Here is a 17,749-nt window from a genome sequence, read left to right as displayed (position 1 = left end):
GCCGCCGCCGCTCCGCCGAGGCGCTGCGCCCCCCGGGGGGGGAGGCGGAGGAGGCGGGCAGCGGCGGAGGGAGGGGAGCCGGGGAGGGGGGCGCCGCGCTGGGAGGGAGGCAGCGCGCACGGTGCAGCCGGGCCGGGCGGGAGGCATGGCGGGGCCCCCGGCCCTACCCCCGCCGGAGACGGCGGCGGCCGCCACCACGGCGGCCGCTGCCTCGTCGTCCGCCGCTTCCCCGCACTACCAAGAGTGGATCCTGGACACCATCGACTCGCTGCGCTCGCGCAAGGCGCGGCCGGACCTGGAGCGCATCTGCCGGATGGTGCGGCGGCGGCACGGCCCGGAGCCGGAGCGCACGCGCGCCGAGCTCGAGAAACTGATCCAGCAGCGCGCCGTGCTCCGGGTCAGCTACAAGGGGAGCATCTCGTACCGCAACGCGGCGCGCGTCCAGCCGCCCCGGCGCGGAGCCACCCCGCCGGCCCCGCCGCGCGCCCCCCGCGGGGGCCCCGCCGCCGCCGCCGCCGCGCCGCCGCCCACGCCCGCCCCGCCGCCACCGCCCGCGCCCGTCGCCGCCACCGCCCCGGCCCGGGCGCCCCGCGCGGCCGCCGCCGCCGCCACAGCGCCCCCCTCGCCCGGCCCCGCGCAGCCGGGCCCCCGCGCGCAGCGGGCCGCGCCCCTGGCCGCGCCGCCGCCCGCGCCCGCCGCTCCTCCGGCAGTGGCGCCCCCGGCCGGCCCGCGCCGCGCCCCCCCGCCCGCCGTCGCCGCCCGGGAGCCGCCGCTGCCGCCGCCGCCACAGCCGCCGGCGCCGCCACAGCAGCAGCAGCCGCCGCCGCCGCAGCCACAGCAGCCGCCGGAGGGGGGCGCGGCGCGGGCCGGCGGCCCGGCGCGGCCCGTGAGCCTGCGGGAAGTCGTGCGCTACCTCGGGGGCAGCGGCGGCGCCGGCGGCCGCCTGACCCGAGGCCGCGTGCAGGGGCTGCTGGAGGAAGAGGCGGCAGCGCGGGGCCGCCTGGAGCGCACTCGCCTCGGAGCGCTCGCGCTGCCCCGCGGGGACAGGCCCGGACGGGCGCCGCCGGCCGCCAGCGCCCGCGCGTCGCGGAGCAAGGTGAGCGCGCCGGGGAGGGGGGGGCTGCCGCGCGGTAGGCAGGTGCGGGCGAAGTTGGTGGCGGGGCGCGAGTCCCGGGAGGAACCGGGTGGCGAGCGGCCCTGGCTTTTCTCGTCTTTCCTGCGGGTTCGGCGCGTGGTGACCTTGGCAAGTGACTTAATCTTGCCAAGCCTCAGTTTCCTCCGCTTGTAAAACGCGAGTTAATAGCAGTAGCGACCCCTTGAGGTTGTTGAGCGAGTTTTGTGAGATTTGGCTACTGAGGGCTTTATTAACACAGAGCCTGGCACGGACTGAATGCGTAAAAGTTAGTCCGTGTTGATATTAAAGGGGGGTGTTAAGCACACCACTCCGTCCTGGATCCCAGGCACTGGGCCCAGGGCCAGAACAGCTACTAACCTTTCCTTCCTCTCTCCCCGGCACCAGAGAGGTGGAGAAGAGCGAGTGCTTGAGAAGGAAGAGGAGGAAGAAGATGATGAAGACGAAGATGAGGAGGACGATGTGTCTGAGGGCTCGGAGGTGCCTGAGGGTGACCGTCCAGCAGGTGCCCAGCACCACCAGCTTAATGGCGAGCGAGGCCCTCAGAGTGCCAAGGAGAGGGTCAAGGAGTGGACTCCCTGTGGACCCCACCAGGGCCAGGATGAAAGCCGGGGGCCGGCAGCAGGCAGTGGCACCCGCCAAGTGTTCTCCATGGCAGCCATGAATAAGGAAGGGGGCTCAGGTAAGGATCTCTCTGAGTTGGGGGTTGTTGCCTGGTGGGGAGGAACTGAGCCCCAAGACAAAGCCACAGGCATATGTGTTTTCTTTCCCAGCCTCTGCTGCCACTGGGCCAGACTCCCCATCCCCTGTGCCTTTGCCCCCAGGAAAACCAGCCCTGCCGGGGGCTGATGGAACCCCCTTTGGCTGTCCGTAAGTTGGGGTATTTGAGACATGGGGGTGTTGCCTACGTGTCTGTGTGTGTGTGTGTAACAGAGCCAGAGAAGTATCACTGCTCACTGGTTCCGTCTGTTCTGACACAGTTCTGGGCGCAAAGAGAAGCCGGCTGACCCCGTGGAGTGGACGGTGATGGATGTGGTTGAATACTTCACCGAGGCCGGCTTCCCGGAGCAGGCAACAGCTTTCCAAGAGCAGGCGAGTTCCCAGCCCTCAGTGAACCCCTCTGTTCCAGGGCCTCGATGGGGGTCTGCTCTGACCGTGCTCGCTCTCTCTCGGTCCCACCCAGGAAATCGATGGCAAGTCTTTGCTGCTCATGCAGCGCACAGACGTGCTCACCGGCCTGTCCATCCGCCTGGGCCCGGCCCTGAAGATCTACGAGCACCACATCAAGGTGCTGCAGCAAGGCCACTTTGAGGATGACGACCCCGATGGCTTTCTAGGCTGAGCACCCAGCCTCCCCCTGCCCCCACCCATTCCAGCCCCCATCTCACCCAAGACCCCCAGAGTCCAGGAGCTGGATGGGGACACTCTCAGCCCTCATAACAGATTCCAGTGAGAGGGCATTCCTCCCTACTCATCTCTTCCCTGTGTTTCCCCAGCATACACACACTTGGCCCCCAGCACATCCTGTACTCCATGATAGGGGAGTGTGGGGCGGGACAGGGCCTGCTCATTTCACCCCAGGAGGCCAGCCCTCCCCCCAAGTCTAGGACATTTTTGAAAAAATAAAAATAAAAAATAAAAAAAAAACACAACGGGGGCTTCCTGTCTCCCCTAGATCCTCTTCAGTTCAGCCAGATATTTCCTATATAAATGTTTCGATCTGCCTGTTCATTTTGGTGGGTGGCCTTTCTTCTCTCCCCCACCACCCATGCTCCATCCCAGTCTGCTCCTGGGAACAGCTGGGGTGGGGTCCCTGGGTCTTCCCTAACCCTCTCCTTTCTTTCTGTCGGTTGTCGCTCCAGCTGGCTGTATTGCTTTTTAATATTGCACCGAAGGTTTTTTAAATAAAGTTTAAAAAAAAAAAGCCAGGAGTTCAATTTATGAATGGAATGGGGGGAGGGGCTTGAAGAGCTATGGGCCTCCTGGGAGAGTCCAGGGTTAAGACAAAATTTTTTGAGGAGGAAGACAGGTAGTGCATGGAGCTGCCTGAAGCCCAGCTAGGACAGGAAGTGCTCCAGGAGAGCAGGAATATTTGCTTAGTTGGGTCATCTCCCCATGCTGAGAACAGAGCCCAGGCACACAGTAGGTGCTGCTCAAGATATTTGTTGAGTGACCAGCAGTTAACTAGGCTTTATGAGCATTTTCTCGGTTGTTCTCTCTGCAGCCCCATAGGCAAAGAGCTCATAAAAAACCACTTTCTGGAAGAGGCAACTGGCTCAGCACAGCAAAGATGCTTGCTCAGGGTCACACAGGGTGGGGTCAGACACCTGTCTGAGTTCTTTACCCAGAGTCTTTTTAAGTGTAATTCATGTATTTGGCTTCCTAGCTGTATGTCTGTCAGCCTTGGCAGGCCACCAGGAATCTATAACTATTGGGGGCAGGGGTCTGTTCTGGACCCATGATGGGGTCTCCAGGCTCCCGGTCCTCGCCAATAAAAGGAACATAAGGGATGAGATCATGTGACCGAGACGTTTTTCCAAGTGAAGATTTTTAGTATTGTTATCAGTTGAAACAGCTACTGACATCACAAGTCCCTACCAAGTTCTAATGCAGTTTCTCAACCCCATTAGAATTTAAAAAATAAATAAATACACAGATTCTGGGGCCAGAGTCAGACTCTACGAGACCGGGGCGTCCTCCCTTTATGTACCTGCGCCCCGGGTTTGGAGGCTCGGGAAAGACCCCTCTGCCCTAGGAAACCGCCTAGGAGAAAGGCGCTGGTCCCCGGGCCGCACCGCAGGACAGGGCTGGGCCAGCACCGGCCCAGATCTCCTCTCTCGGACGCGTCGCCCCAGCTAGGTTCCGGGAGCGCGCATGTGCGCGGGGCCCCGCGGGCGCGCAGCGCGGACCGGAGAGGCGCTCCCCTTCCGCGTGTTGAAATTCAAACGAGGCGAACTCCCTCCGCGCGGCGCGGCGCCGGCAGAGAGGTCGAGGCAGGGAAGAGTTGGAGGGGGCCGCATTCCAGTCCCGGCGAGTCCCAAGTTCCCGGGGCGGGGTCGAACCCGCGGCCAACGTGAGCGGCGGAGGCTTAAAGAGCTGAGGTCCTCGCCTGCGACCCCACGATGGCTACCGAGCAGTGGTTCGTGGAGACGCTCCCCCCGGGCCCTGGGGAAACACCGCCCCCAGACCACTTGGAACCTGGGGCGCAGCCCTGCGGAGACCCCTCCTGGTCGGCGTCCCTTGGCGGGCCTGGGGACCCACCGGAGGCAGAACAGGAGGACGTCCAGGGGCAGCTGCTGGAGGCCTCTACCGCTACTCCTTCCCCCGAGCCTCTGGCCCCGGGCCCAGGGCCCGCCCCTCCTCGCCTACCCTTGGACACCATGTTCAGCCCCATCACCGAACAGCTCCGATACCTGCTCAAGAAGGCAGATGATTTCCAGAGCTACTTGCTTTACAGGTGATGCTGGCCGGGGTCTGAGGTCCGAGAGAGAGAGAGAGAGAGAGAGAGAGAGAGAGAGAGAGAGAGAGAGAGAGAGTAACAGGACAGGCAACACACGCTAGGTTCCCAAACTCAAAAGCATCAGGAGCCAGAAACAGTAAATGAAACTAGTTGATTGGGGGTCCCATTTCAAAGAGTGATAAGAACCGTGTAGAAACTTGGGGTTAGGGAGTGCCTGCTATTATGTGGCCCCCAGGGGTTACCAATTCACGAGGACTTTCTCCCAGTTTTTAACTGTTGGCTTACATTTTGAACCCTGGGCAGGCTAAACAAAACCAAACTGTGCCAGATTTGGCCCAATGGCTACCAGTGTGAGAGCACCCCCCCCCCCCCAAGGATAGTGTGATTCCCAGCCCAGGGGGAAAGGGACTGGAATTCTCACATTTCAGTATCCATTGGAATCCTCTGGTAGGCTGTTTAAACCCTAGATGTCTGGGCTCCGCCCTACAGGAAATTTTGAGTGAAAGTCAGTCGTAGAACTCAGGTGTCAGCACAAGTGTTCTCAGTGGTCTTGATGCAAATGGTCCTGGAAGATACTCTGAGAAAGGCCTGGCACAGGGGGAATTTTTAATAGGGGGTCCAGGCCAGGGGTACAAGTCAGCAGTGAGTAGAATGGGAAGTGGGGAGTGAGGGACCCCAGGCAAAGGCCCCCTTTTGCCTTTAGCAGGGACCGAGTGCAGAAGGAACAGCTGGCAAAGGCCATGCCCACCTTCTTACAGATGTGTGAGCCCTACTTTCTCTACCTGGAGGCAGCTGCACGGAGTGTGCCCCCCATCTATGGAGCCCTGCAGGAGCTGGTCCGAAAGGGGGTGTGTGGATCAGGTTTCCTAGACCCTACGCCCCTTTCTTCACCCCTCAGGAGTGGGAGATGATGGGGGGAGGGCGATCCTGGCAGACCAGCTAATCTCATTACGCCCCTTCTTCCATGCAGCTGTTGGAGATCTCACAACAGCTGACCCTGCGCCTGGAACAGCTGGTCCTCATGTATGCCTCCTTTGGGTTCGTGGACCTGGAGGAGACTGACCCCCTAAGGTAAAAGGATAGGGGACTGGAATGGGGGTGAGGAGAGGGTGGAGTCCAGAGCCCAGCCTCATTCCCCGCTCTCCCATCTCCCGCCAGCATCTCCTGTTTCTTCTGCGGGAGGTTCTCCATCAGCCCTTCTCATGAGGTGTCCATCTTTAGATACTGTGCCCCAGCTGCCTACACCGCCAGCCGCTTCCCCCGATACCTCTACAAGAAGATGCGTTGGAACCTGGAAACCACCCCAGAGCCCAGCGGCAGGGGGCAAGATTCCCATGTGGATTAGTGAGTCCCCTTATAGAACCAAAGTTCTCCCCTCTCTCTGCAGAATGCTAGCAAGGGCCCTGAACCACCACCACCACCAAAGCATGGAAAGCCAAGCAGGAAACCAAAGATCTTTGAAACGCCATCCCCACCTTAAAAAAAAAAAAAAAAAAAATCACCCTCCCATTAAAATAAAAGTCCTCATCTTCAAAGTAGGCTGACTGGGAGAAAAGGCCTCAATATTGAGTCACATCCCCACCTGAGAGTTTGAGGGCAAATACTGAGTTCCACCTCACCCCCCAAATCAAAGCCCTCAACAGAAGAAGCTAGGAAACTGCTCATTCTTAACTGAGGACCCCTCCCCTCCCAGCTACTTCCTGTGCTATCGAGATACATGGGAAGACACAGGCAAGAGTCCAGCCAATTCGTGCCCCCAGATCCAGAAGCTGTGGTCCATTGGCCGATGGGTGCCGCTAGGACCTGACGAGGATGACCTTTATTCATGGTAGGAGTTAGGGTGATGGCAAAGTGGGTGTGGGGCTTGGAGGGAGGGGCAGAACCCCCACCAAAGACCATCCACTTCCCCCAACATTGTTTCCCTTGGTAATAAGGATAGCATTTTATTGTGCCCTGAAAGGTGCTTTATGTAGACTTGTGTAACAACTCCTTGAGGTCTATACTATAAGCCCCATTTTACAAAGAAGGAAACAGGTGCTCAGAGAGGTTAAGTTACCTGCCCAAGGACACACAGCCAGCTTGGTGACAGGCCAGGTCAGGGCTAGAGCTGTTCAGCCTCCCAGAGCCATTACCCTCTAGGTTTCTCATCAACAAGGAAACCACTTTCCCCCCTGGGTTTTTCCCACCCCCAGCTGAAACAAAGCCTCTTTCAGCCACAGCCTCTCACTCGAGGGGAGGGGCTCCCGAGAAGCAGGGGGCGCTCACGTCCAGGCCTGTCTGTCCCGGCCCCCAGGATTTTGTGCCCGCAGCCACCTGGGGACTACCAGCAGCTGCTGACCATCGGCTTTGAGGAGCCCTCGCACATGCTGGCCACCGACCTGCTGGTGCAGATCCTCACGGGCCAGGCAGGCCCGGCCCGGCCCCCGAGCACAACCGGGCCCGCGGCGTGGGCCGCGCAGGGGTCTTGAGCCTGGAAAGAGGGTGGGAGCTGGAGCTTGACAGTTCCAAACTCCGGGAGAGGGAGCAGAGGAGGGGCTCACTCGTTCTCCCAGTGCACCAAGGCCTCGCCTTCCAAAGAGCCAGGCCGAGCTGGCTAGTCCGCACCGGGTCCCGCCCGGCCGCGGAGCCCTTCTTGTGGACACACCAGTTTTGCGTTAAATAAAAGAAAGAGGTCACAGGCTCAGCGTCCGCTCTCAGCGCCGCGCCCCACCCCTTGGGGCGAGGGAGCCCCGCCCACTCGCGCGGCCTTCTGGGAAATGTAGTCTTTTTTGAAATAAAACCAAAGTCCCTCGACTGGCGGACTAGCGCTCAAGGCATGCGCAGCGGCGCACATGAAGCTAAAAGGGAAGTAGCAGTGCCTGTCAACAACCGGAACCCAAAAAACCGCAAGTTTTGGGTAGCCGGGAAATTCAACGCCCAATGGGGGAAGGGACCCCGGAGCCACGCCCACTCTCGTATTTGACCCGGAAGTTACTTCTTTTTACCGAAAAGACTATATTTCCCGACGTGCCCCAGGACAGGGCCCGGGGGCAGTTTCCTAAAGGCCAGAGTCAAATCTTCGTCTTCCAGCTTTTGGGTCACGGAGTGGGCAGGTCGTCTTGCTCCTCAGGGTGTTCGGGGCGCGGGCGGGTGGGAAAGCCGTAAGGAACTCCAACTTGGGACCTCTAAGCTTAACTCCGACCTTGGACTGGAAAGGAAACCTGGGCTGAGAGAGGTAAACTCACCTATTCAAAGCTTCAGCGAGCAAGTGACGGAGCTCGAACCTGAACTGGGTCTTTCCGATTGCAGCTGGTCCCTTGCGAGAGAAAGGGTGTCCTTCCTGACCAGGCTGTCACTCATCTGCGAGTTACCTCCTTTAAGGCATGCCTTTTCCTTCCTTGTAGCAGTTTTGGAGTCAGAGGAGAGACCTAACCTTTATGTTTTTGAGCAAAGCACTCACTTACCTAGAACTCCCTGGCACATAGTATTGTAAGCCCGTTTAAGAGGACAAAAACGGACGTGCGAGGTAAAATGAATCATCAGGATTGGACACCAAAACCCTTGATCTTTTGGGGGTGGGGGTGGGGGTACAATTTCTGACTTCATCAAAATTGTTTAGTCTGAATGAGTTCAAGGGGATTCTGAAGCTCCTTAATACGGTTTTAATTTAGTCCCTGTGAGTTACACACACACACACACACACACACACACACACACACTGTCAAGGCTCTTTAGCTAGGTCCAATAGAAGTTTAAATTGAGCCATAAAAGCGAGTGACATATGTAATTTCAAACTGCATAGTAATCACGTTAAAAAAGTTGGGGTAAAAAAAAAAGATCAGATTAATTTTAGTGACTTTTATTTAACCCAACATATCCAAAATATTATTTCAACATATAATCAATGCAAGAAATTATTGAGATAGTTCCCCTTTTGGGGTAGTCTTTGAAATCTGGTGTGTCTCTCATACTTACAGCACATCTCAGTTCAGACCAGCCACACATAGCTTTAGACTGTCTCCCTTAAGGCAAATCCACAGGCCAGTTAGGACTGAAGGTTTCTGGTGCATGGTGGCAGTACTGGGAGAGGAAGGAAACAGGCTTGATTTCCTGAATCCTGTTGCTTGTGAACTATCAAGAACCATGATTCCCCAACTTTAGCATGGAATCGTGTGGAGGGTCTCATTTTTAAATCTGGGTTGGGGCCCAAGGATGTGTTTGTGACAAGTTCCCACGCCATCCTGAGGCTGCTGGTCCAAGCACTACACTTTGAGAACTGCTAGCCTGCCTCTACCTACACAATGGTTCTCGAATTTGGCTCCATGTGGGAAGCGCCTGTAGAGCTTTAAAAAATACTGAGGCCAAGCTCCTGGTTAGATTCTGGTTTACTTGGCATAAGGGTGCCTCAGGTGATTTTAATTTGCAGGAAAGGTTGAGAACCCAGGTCCACACTTCAGGAGTCCTGTCGACTCCACAGGCTTACTTCTTAGTAAGCACCTTGGCAGTGCTGGACCTTTGCTTTCTCTGCAGAGTCACCATCAAGTATGTGCTCAGTGTGCTGATGACGGGATCCAGTGGTGTGTTTTCGGATTGAGCTTCTCTTGGGGTTCAAGGCTGTGTGAGCATCCTTTCATTCTTCATTAGCTGCTTGTCCTCCCTATGTAGAATCAAACCTGTTGCTAGACCCAGGGCATACAGAGTTGGGCAAATCCAAGAGGTGAAACAATGATTCTAAAACATTCCTTGGTCTTTTTCTTGGTCTCACTGCACCCTTAAGAAGCTGGTACCCTAAAACCACAGAATATAATGCACAGATACACTTATTCAACTTAGGGTGTTCACAGACTCTCTTGAGCCCCATCAAAGGGGGGCTTGAACCCCTTGGCTTGGGAAAGAAATTAAGGAGGGCTTGACAATTGACAGCTACAAGCTCGATTGCAAACAGGTGCTGCTTGTTGCACCTCCTGTGTCCCACCCCCAAATTTAAAAAGTTTTCTAAATAGTCACATTTATTTTTTAAAGATTTTTTTAATTTATTTGAGAGAGAGAGCGCACACAAGCAGGAGAAGCAGCAGAGGGAGAGAGAGGAGTGGGCTCCCCACTGAGCAGGGGACTGGAGGAGCCAAAGGCAGAAGCTTAACCTACTGAGCTACCCAGGTGCCCCAAAAATCACATTTAAAGTTAAGTAGATTTCTCTTTTATTTTTTCAAAGATTTATTTGAGAGAGTGAGAGTGAGTACATGAGCAGGGGGAGGGGCAGGTGGAGAAGCAGACTCCCCTGCCGAGTGGGGAGGTGGACACGGGGCTATATCCCAGACCAGAGATCATAACCTGAACCTAGGTCAGACGTTTAACTGTCTGAACCACCCAGGCTTCCCTAGATTTCTCTTTTAAAGGTGGGATTTCCCACTCACCCACCCCCTCGTGCTTTTGGAAATTAGAAGCTCTGATGCCACTGAGTTCACTCATTACTAGTACTGCTGATATGGACACTTACCTGCCCGTTGAAACAAGGCATTTTACGGCACAGCCCATTTCTCTCCTTAATACGTGTCTGGGGTCTATAAGGCATGTGACTCTTGCGACTCCTGGACAGATTATAAATGGCCTAGTATGCCCTCCTAAGAAGCTTGTGCCTTTCACCACCACGCCCTTTTTTGGTAGCTATTGTTTACGTCCCCAGGGCAGGAACAACCTCTTATCACCTCTGTCTAGCCAGCGCCCAGCTCCGGGCATGCCGTTGGCACCAATAAATGTTGACGGTGTCTGGAGAAAGAGAGGGCTTGAGCTCATTTGTCCGAACACCGCAGTTCGCGCCCGCGCCGCCAGGAGGCACCAGTACCCGGGCCGGGCCGGGGGAGACCAGCCACCCCCAGAACAGGGTGCTAAGGGGCAAATTCTGTATTCTGGCCCGCGCCTCCTGCAGCTCTCTCGGGCCTTCCTCCGCCAGGCGCTCTCCCGCCCCAGCCCAGAGGAAAACAGCCTGAACTGCCCAGAAAGAAGGGGCTTTATTGGGGAGTGAGAGTAGCCGAGTCGGAGACCCTAGCCCTCTAATTGTAAAGGCCAGTTCGGTTTGCAGTTAGGCGGAGAAGGGCTGGACAATTTCACTGGTGCTTTGAACGTGGTAGTGTAAGAGACTGGTCAATTTCACAAAGTCAGTTTCAAGGAGGGGCTGGTCGATTTCATCTTCTCCGGCGCAGACCGCTGGCCCTCTTCCAGGCCTTCAGTGGATTCCGAGAGCACTCCTGGGCACCTGGCTACCAGTTTCCTCTGATGTGCATGTTACCTCTGACAGGGGGTCCCAGCCTGCTGGAACCTCAAGGCTTCCGCTCCTCCTGGGGAGAGGAGGCCAGACGGAAGGTAGACTTTAAGGACTTGCGCACCGCAGGAGTGACACCCAGGCACAGGGTGGGGCGGTTTGGGCCCCGGGACTACCGCATCCTCGTCATCCCCTGGCCGTGCCCAGAACTTTGTGTCCTAGCCCAGAGTGACTTCCCAGGGGGGCGCGGGGGTGCACTTTCCCTGGCCCAACACCCTGGCGCCTGGGAAGGAGGCGGGGGGAGAGCGACGAGTGCTTGAGGCAAGAGGGGAAAAGGGGCTCCCACCTGCTCCAAGCCGCTCTCAGATGCCTTTCTGCGGGGAGGCCAGATCACCGCCAGCTTTCCGTCGCCCCTGCTCGCTGCGGGGGAAGGGGCGCTCAGCCGGGGTTGTCCCTCCTGTCACCAGCTGGAGGCGGCCAGGGCCAAGGAGGCCGGCCGCGCCCCTTAAACACACAGGCGTTTACCCTCCTTCCCATGGAAGCCTCCATTCTAAAGGAGGGAGTAACCTGAAGGAGGAGGGAGGCGAACCCAGAGTGGGGTGGTGGAAACTCGTAAATTCAGAGGGAGGATCCAGGAATGCCAGAACCCAGAGAGGGTTCCCTGAAACCCGATAAAGACACCTAGAATTCTCCTCCCTCACTCACCAAGAGCCTAGAGGAGGTGAATTCGGGAGTCGACCATTCCGAGTAGGGGGTGGAGCACAGGGACTGGGCAGCACTGAAGCGGTGGGCAGGGTACAGAGAGTTGGGGAGGGGTGTCCCAGGAGTCTGGGAGCCCTGAGGGGGAACCTTGAGGGCCAGAAGAGAGGCCACTGGAGTTGGGCAGTCGGTGAGGGCGGCTGGAGCCCTGACAGACCCCAGCTTCAGTGCGCGCGTGGCTTACCCGTGAGGCTCGGCGCGGGCTCCTTGAACTCGGCCGTGCCGTAGACGCTGAACCGCTGGCGCTGCAGCTCCCGCTCGCGCTCATGCACCTCGCGCACCTCCTGCTCCAGCAGCGACGGCGCGACCCGCGGCGGGGCGCGGGCCAGCACCGGGAAACGACGCTGCACCGCCGAGCGCGGCCGGCCTCCGGGATCGGGCAGCCCCTGCGGGTCCGCGCCGCCTTCAGCCGCCGACGAGGAGCCGCGTCCCCCGGCGGCCTCAAAGAATCGCTTGAGCTCGCCCAGCGGCTGCGGCGGCGGCCGGGCGCGCTGCTCCGGGGCTGCGGGGCGCGCCAGCGCCGCCTGACGGTGGGCCTCCCGCTCGATGTCTCGCTGCATCTGCGCGCCCGCCCGCGCGCGCTCGAAGGCGCGCGGGAGCGCGGGGCCGGGGCCGGGCAGGCTGAGCACCGGCCTCACGCGCAGCTCGACGAGTTCTCGGCCTGCGCGGCGAGGGCTCAGGCCTCGGCTCCGGCGCAGGCTCTCCTCGCGTTCGCAGCTACGGCGGATTTCTCGCTCGATGGGCGTCTCCATGAGCGGGTCCTCGGGTGCCTGCCGGGGGGTCTGCGGGGGCAGTAGAAAATGCTGGAGGGGGACTTCAGAGTCTGACCCCGAGGAGGAGGTCCCGGGATCCTGAAGAGGACACCGCTTCGGGAACCTCGCGATCCGCGCTTCAGACGGCTGGGGGTCGTGGTTGCCCGGCCGGAGACTCTCAAAACCCCCAGCTGCAGACGGCCGGGGGCGTTCTGCGTCCAGCCAGGCTGACGGCCCAAGGACTTCGCTCTCTTGCTCAGGGGTCTCCGCGCCCAGCTCTGAGGAGGGCACGGAGACCTTGCCTCCTGGCCGGGGGACCTCGGCGTCCTGCTCTGCGGCAGGGCCCGGGACTTCGCTGTCTGACCCGGGGGACTCGGGGCCCCGCTCTTCGGACGACCCCAGGGCCCCGCTCTCCGGCCCGGGGGCCTCGGTGTCCCGGGATGGGAGCAGCTCGGAAGACTTAGTTTCCGGCGCTGGGGTTTTGATGCCAGAGCTGGGACACGGTGCCCTGCGCGGCACCTGTGGCACAGTCACTGCCCGCGGGTTCCAAGGCGTCGCCTACCTCGGCAGTTTCTCTGACCCGCCCCTGGCCTCCAAGAACGGCCCCCGGGGCAGGGCCGGGCACCGCCCCCTGCACCTGCAGGGAAGCCTACGGCCCCGCCCTGGCCCCGCCCTCGGGGTAGGGGGGCGGTGCTCGACAGGGCACCGCATTTCGGGCTCTGACGCGCCTCAGGTCAGCTCAGGGCACCAGACTTCTTGTAAGAGGACTTCCCTGGACTCGGCCCGCCAGCTGGGAGACAAGTCTGGGTGGCGTTCAACTCGGAGCGCCACCCTGGCACCTTTTCGCTCCCACGTCCCCGGCATTCCCAGGAGGCTTGACCCCAACTGTGCCTCGGGCTGGGCCTTTGAACCACTGGCCCTCTGGTGCTGGTGTCCTCCAAAGCCATCTTTCCGGGGCCTTGCTAGCCCCGCCCAGGCCAGCGGACAGCAACGCCCCTGGCGTCTGGGCTGTCCATCCACATTCCACCCCTGCAGCGTACGACTCAGACTGGAGGGGGCGCCAGGAGCCCTCTCACGGCACGTCCCAGGTTCCCTCCCTGTTTCTGGGCTCAGCGAGGCCTCTTCCGAGAGATGTGCCCCTGCCCGCGTTCAGCCCAGAGGCTGCTTTCCCCTCACCCCTCCTGGAAAAGTCAGAGAGGCGTCCGCGGCCAAGAGCACTTCCAGATTGAGGGAAGAGGGAGAGACGGACACAGCGCGCCCAGAGCTTAGCGGAGCAGCTGCGGTTGAAAGACGGTCACCTTGGGCCCAGGCGGCTGGAAAGGCCCCCGAGAGGTATCCAGGCTTGCGGTATGGAGCAGCTCCCCCCAGCTGGCGCCAGATCGTGGAGTTCAAAGGCAGGACCGATGTCCCCAAAGACATTTTCCACTCTCTTCCCCCAGGCTCTCTCCAAATCTGTCCTCTGGCCCCACCCCAGCATTCTGGGGTGACCAGGAAGAAAGATATAGTTACCTAGAGAAAGGGGGGGCACTAAACAGTCTCGGGAACCTCCAATAATCCAACTATCTGATCACTCCTTCCCGCAACTCTGCCTACCCTGGTGACTCCCCTCCTTCCCACCCTCTCCTACTCTCTCCTGAATCAGAATCTCAAGCTCCTGCCTCTGACCCCATTGGCCTAATTGGAATTGGGCCTACCTGGGTTCCATCCCACGCAAAACCTGAGCAAGTTACCAGCCTTCTCCAAGGCCAAGTTCCCTTGTCCCTAAAATGGAGAAAGCAGTGCGTACTTGCTTGAAGGTAATGAGGATTAAAGCTATACTTCTGGAAAGAGTTGTCTATAGTGTTCTCTCCTCTTTATCGCTTCCTGTTCCTCTTTGGTGGTCCTAACAAGGCTCCTGGTCCTGCTGTCCACTGAGCCTTTTCCATCCAAGGACACGGAGGGACTTCATTTGCCAGACTCAGTCACTGGCTCCTCCCTGACTTCCTCTTCATTAGCTCCTCGGTCTCTGAGGACACCATCTTCCGCTGAGCAGGAGCCCGATGTGGGGCTCAATCCCAGGATCCTGAGATCATGACCTGAGCCAAAGGCAGACGCTTAACTGACTGAGCCACCCAGGGGTCCCCTCCCAGGCATTTCTTCCCAGACTTCTGTTTCACCTGCATCAACAGGCTTCCTTTCCCTCTGGGGCTGCCTGATGAAGAGGGGAATGAGGTCAGCACATTTATCTCGTGCACCTTCCTCCAAGCCACGCTGTCTGTGTCCCTCCGCTTCTGGTAGCCGCTCCACACAGCTCTGTCTCCAAAGCCAAGGCATGGAAACAGCCCCTGGCTGTTACTAACCCAGATTGTCTTTTTTTTTTAAGTTTACATATTTATTTAAGTAATCTCCACACCCAATGTGGGGCTTGAACTTACAACCCTGAGATCAAGCGTCACCTGCTCCTCTGACTGAGCCAGCCAGGCGCGCCTCCCGACACCTTTATAAATCTGCTCTTTATTGAGCTCTCATCAGTGACTCCGTCTGAGCACGCGATCTCTTTCCTGCCAGCATGCAATCCCTGACCAATCCCAACCTCATACTTAAAACACTATCTCTGTGCCGGCGTCTCTCAAATTTATATCTCTACCTCTGACTTTTCTGGGTTTTGGTCCCATCTCCAGCACTCTTCAGTGTAATGGATATGTCAACCCTTGCAAAACTGAACTCTCAGATCCCCCCCAGCTCTACTCCTCACTATGCGTGGCAACGTATATACGCCGTTCTTCATGCCCCAGACCTGGGAATTTACCTCAACTTCTCTCTCTCAGCCCTGCCCCAATTCATCCATATGTTGGATTGCTGTTGGATCCGCAGGCTCTGCCTCCAAAACATACTCTGAATTTGTCCACTTCTCTCCACCCTCATCCCAGCCACTTCACTGTCCCTCCAATGGCTGCCCACCACACTCAGAAGTAAAATCCAAATTTCCTCTTCTGACCCAGAAGGCCCTGCCCACTTCTCAGATCTCATCTTTTGACCCTGTCCCTCACTCCTCCATGCCAGCCTTTGTGTGTCCCTCAAACCCCCCCAAGTGCATTCCTACCTCAGGGCCTTTGCACTGACTTGCCTTTTTCTCTGCTCGTACTGACTCATCACATGGCTGGCTTCTGCTGTGCAGGTCTCCACTCAGCTATCACTTCTTTAGACAAATAGTCCCTGATCACCCAGCCTGCCTCACACACAGCCCTTCTCCATAACCCCAACCCTGCTATTGGCTGTGACTCCCCCTAGACAGCAATTATCACTAATTGTCTTTACTTGTATATTATCTCTCTCCTCACCACCACCAAAAGTGAGCTGCCTTATAGCATTTTCTGTTTGGTCACCCCTAGACTCAACTACCCCAGGCCTAGAACAGCGCCTGATACATACGTGTTGCTTAAGAATTATTTAATAATACGTACAAGGCGCCTACCTCAGTGCTGGGAATAAAGAAACAAATCAGTCTTGGAAGACGCAGCTGCGTTGGGGAGAAAGACGCAATTATAAATAAAACAATCTTGCCTCAATGTGGAATACAGGACAAGAATACAAAGGGAATCTAAATATTGAACAGTTATAAAATCAAACTATAAACAATTAAATAAAATATATTCTCAGGGCACCTGGTGGGTGCAGTCAGTTGAGCCTCCAACGCTTGGCTTTGGCTCAGGTCATGATTTCAGAGTTGTGAGATCGAGCCCCACGTCCACCTCTGTGCTCAGCACGGAGCCTGCTTGGGATTCTCTCTCCCTCTCCCTCTGCCCCTCCCGCTTGTGTGCATGCTCTCTCTCTCAAATAAGTAAATAGATCTTTAAAAAAAAATACATTCTCTCCTCCAAAAGGTAGAAACAACCCAAATGTCCATCAGCACGTGAATAGGTAAACAAAATGTGGTAGCTCCATACATTCAGGGGCGCCTGGTGGGCTCGGTTGGTAGAGCATGCGACTGCTTTTTGTTTTGTTTTGTTCTTTTGCGTTTTTTAGATTTTATTTATTTATTTGTCAGAGAAAGAGAGTGCACAAGCAGGGGGAAAGGCAGGCAGAAGAAGCAGGCTCCTCTCAGAGCAAGGAGCCAGATGTGGGACTCAGTCCCAGGATGCTGGGATCACGACCTGAGCCAAAGGCAGACGCCCAACCGACTGAGCCACCCAGGCATCCCAAGCATGTGACTCTTGATCTCAGGGTTGTGAGTTCAAGCCCCATGTTGGGCGTCGAGATTAAAAATATAAAATCTTAAAAAAAAAAAAAGGAATATAATTCAGCCATAAAAAGAATGAAACACTACATTGTGGATGGATCTTAAAAACATTATGCTGAGTTGGGGCGCCTGGGTGGCTCAGTCGGTTGAACGTCTGCCTTCAGCTCAGGTGGGGATCCGGGGTCCTGGGATCGGTTGCTGATCAGCGGGGAGTCTGCTTCTCCCTCTCCCTCTGCCCCTCCCCCTGCTCGTGCTCTCTTTTGCTCACTCGCTCTCTCTCATATAAATATAAAAAAAAAAAAAGCATTGTACTGAGTGAAAGAAATCAGACATACAAAAGGCCACATACTATATGATTCCATTTATATGAAAAGTCCAGAATAGGTAAATCTATAGGGACAGACTGGTGGTTGTCAGGGGCTGGGGGAGGGGGAATAAGAAGAGATTGTGAATGGGCATGGGGTCTCCTTTCAGGGTGATGGAGCTGTTCTGGCGCCAGACAGAGCTGATGGCTGCACGACACTGTGAATGCACTAAATGCCACTAATGGTAAATTTGTATGTATTTCACCACAATTAAAAACTAATTTAAAAAGTATGTTCTCTCCTCCTATTGTGGCAAATGTACTTTCAGAATGACTTAGAAGGCCAGGTTCAAATGAAAACATTTTTAATTCCTAGGAGTCTTGTACTAGAATGTGGGGCTCAGGGAAACCCCAGCTCTCAGCCTGACCCCCTTTACTTCCCACCTTCAACTCTGTCCCGCATAGCAAGGAGCCTTGTGCCTGCACCTGGGGACCTCCTGCCGCATGTCCAAGCTTGGTCCTCACCCCTCTGCCAATACCTGCCTTTGACCACTTGTAGGCTGGAGGTAGTGGGGTGAGGTGCACCCTGGCTGTATGGTCTGCATTTGGGAGACACATAGGCCTTATCAGTGAGCTCAGGACCATTTGCGCAGGGAATTCTGGGGTCTGAGTACCCCAGGAAGACATAAAAGAGGGAGGGAGGAGTTAGGTAGGCAAGTTCCCTTTGTTACATGGGAAGGGTCCTAGTGGGGGGCAAGGTCCCTTCTCACTGAGGTTCATGTCAAATTGCACAGCAGGACCAGGACTGTGACAGGGGAAGAACTGCGGGCTGCGGGAGACTAGCCCCAAATGGCCAAAGGTAAATGAGGCGTGCTGTCTCCTGAG

The 17,749-nt window shown here is 57.1% G+C and overlaps 4 protein-coding genes across 5 annotated transcripts; 3 read left to right on the top strand and 1 right to left on the bottom strand.

Moving 5' to 3' along the window:
- Positions 1 to 37: 37 nt before the first annotated feature.
- On the top strand, positions 38 to 3,224 carry SAMD1 (sterile alpha motif domain containing 1). Its single transcript, XM_048226870.2, has 5 exons — positions 38 to 1,096; positions 1,520 to 1,814; positions 1,906 to 2,002; positions 2,113 to 2,224; positions 2,316 to 3,224. Exons 1-5 carry the CDS (start codon positions 146 to 148, stop codon positions 2,472 to 2,474), a joined length of 1,614 nt encoding a protein of 537 aa, XP_048082827.1. The 5' UTR covers positions 38 to 145; the 3' UTR covers positions 2,475 to 3,224.
- Positions 3,225 to 4,254: 1,030 nt separating this feature from the next.
- On the top strand, positions 4,255 to 7,110 carry CUNH19orf67 (chromosome unknown C19orf67 homolog). Its single transcript, XM_057312108.1, has 6 exons — positions 4,255 to 4,589; positions 5,296 to 5,440; positions 5,563 to 5,663; positions 5,751 to 5,936; positions 6,286 to 6,420; positions 6,886 to 7,110. Exons 1-6 carry the CDS (start codon positions 4,255 to 4,257, stop codon positions 7,058 to 7,060), a joined length of 1,077 nt encoding a protein of 358 aa, XP_057168091.1. The 3' UTR covers positions 7,061 to 7,110.
- Positions 7,111 to 7,626: 516 nt separating this feature from the next.
- MISP3 (MISP family member 3) lies at positions 7,627 to 13,131 on the bottom strand. Of its 2 annotated transcripts, XM_026488078.4 has the most exons (3): positions 11,774 to 13,131; positions 11,177 to 11,250; positions 7,632 to 10,906 (listed from the first exon to the last, which is right to left on the bottom strand). In XM_026488078.4, exons 1-3 carry the CDS (start codon positions 12,339 to 12,341, stop codon positions 10,889 to 10,891), a joined length of 660 nt encoding a protein of 219 aa, XP_026343863.1. In that variant the 5' UTR covers positions 12,342 to 13,131; the 3' UTR covers positions 7,632 to 10,888. The 2 variants fall into 2 exon arrangements, with proteins under 2 accessions (XP_057167547.1, XP_026343863.1); XM_057311564.1 differs by lacking the exon at positions 11,177 to 11,250 and having other exon boundaries at positions 7,627 to 10,906.
- LOC130543595 (uncharacterized) lies at positions 12,117 to 17,125 on the top strand. Its single transcript, XM_057311563.1, has 2 exons — positions 12,117 to 13,673; positions 17,035 to 17,125. Exons 1-2 carry the CDS (start codon positions 12,826 to 12,828, stop codon positions 17,105 to 17,107), a joined length of 921 nt encoding a protein of 306 aa, XP_057167546.1. The 5' UTR covers positions 12,117 to 12,825; the 3' UTR covers positions 17,108 to 17,125.
- The last annotated feature ends 624 nt before the right edge of the window (positions 17,126 to 17,749 follow it).

This window comes from Ursus arctos, unplaced genomic scaffold, assembly GCF_023065955.2.
Source record: "Ursus arctos isolate Adak ecotype North America unplaced genomic scaffold, UrsArc2.0 scaffold_14, whole genome shotgun sequence".
Classification (NCBI taxonomy): domain Eukaryota; kingdom Metazoa; phylum Chordata; class Mammalia; order Carnivora; family Ursidae; genus Ursus; species Ursus arctos.
This window is presented reverse-complemented; position numbering and strand designations above follow the sequence as displayed.

Excerpts from the sequence above, each read along its gene's own strand:
- SAMD1 (XM_048226870.2), top strand. The coding sequence starts at position 146 with ATGGCGGGGCCCCCGGCCCTACCCCCGCCGGAGACGGCGGCGGCCGCC. Across the intron at positions 1,097-1,519 it reads CCCGCGCGTCGCGGAGCAAG|AGAGGTGGAGAAGAGCGAGT; the intron begins GTGAGCGCGCCG and ends CCCCGGCACCAG. Across the intron at positions 1,815-1,905 it reads GAATAAGGAAGGGGGCTCAG|CCTCTGCTGCCACTGGGCCA; the intron begins GTAAGGATCTCT and ends TTTCTTTCCCAG.
- CUNH19orf67 (XM_057312108.1), top strand. The coding sequence starts at position 4,255 with ATGGCTACCGAGCAGTGGTTCGTGGAGACGCTCCCCCCGGGCCCTGGG. Across the intron at positions 4,590-5,295 it reads CAGAGCTACTTGCTTTACAG|CAGGGACCGAGTGCAGAAGG; the intron begins GTGATGCTGGCC and ends TTTTGCCTTTAG. Across the intron at positions 6,421-6,885 it reads GAGGATGACCTTTATTCATG|GATTTTGTGCCCGCAGCCAC; the intron begins GTAGGAGTTAGG and ends CCCGGCCCCCAG.
- MISP3 (XM_026488078.4), bottom strand. The coding sequence starts at position 12,341 with ATGGAGACGCCCATCGAGCGAGAAATCCGCCGTAGCTGCGAACGCGAG. Across the intron at positions 11,251-11,773 it reads GCCCGCGCCGAGCCTCACGG|CGAGCAGGGGCGACGGAAAG; the intron begins GTAAGCCACGCG and ends CTTCCCCCGCAG.
- LOC130543595 (XM_057311563.1), top strand. The coding sequence starts at position 12,826 with ATGCCAGAGCTGGGACACGGTGCCCTGCGCGGCACCTGTGGCACAGTC. Across the intron at positions 13,674-17,034 it reads GCTGGAAAGGCCCCCGAGAG|GGTGATGGAGCTGTTCTGGC; the intron begins GTATCCAGGCTT and ends GTCTCCTTTCAG.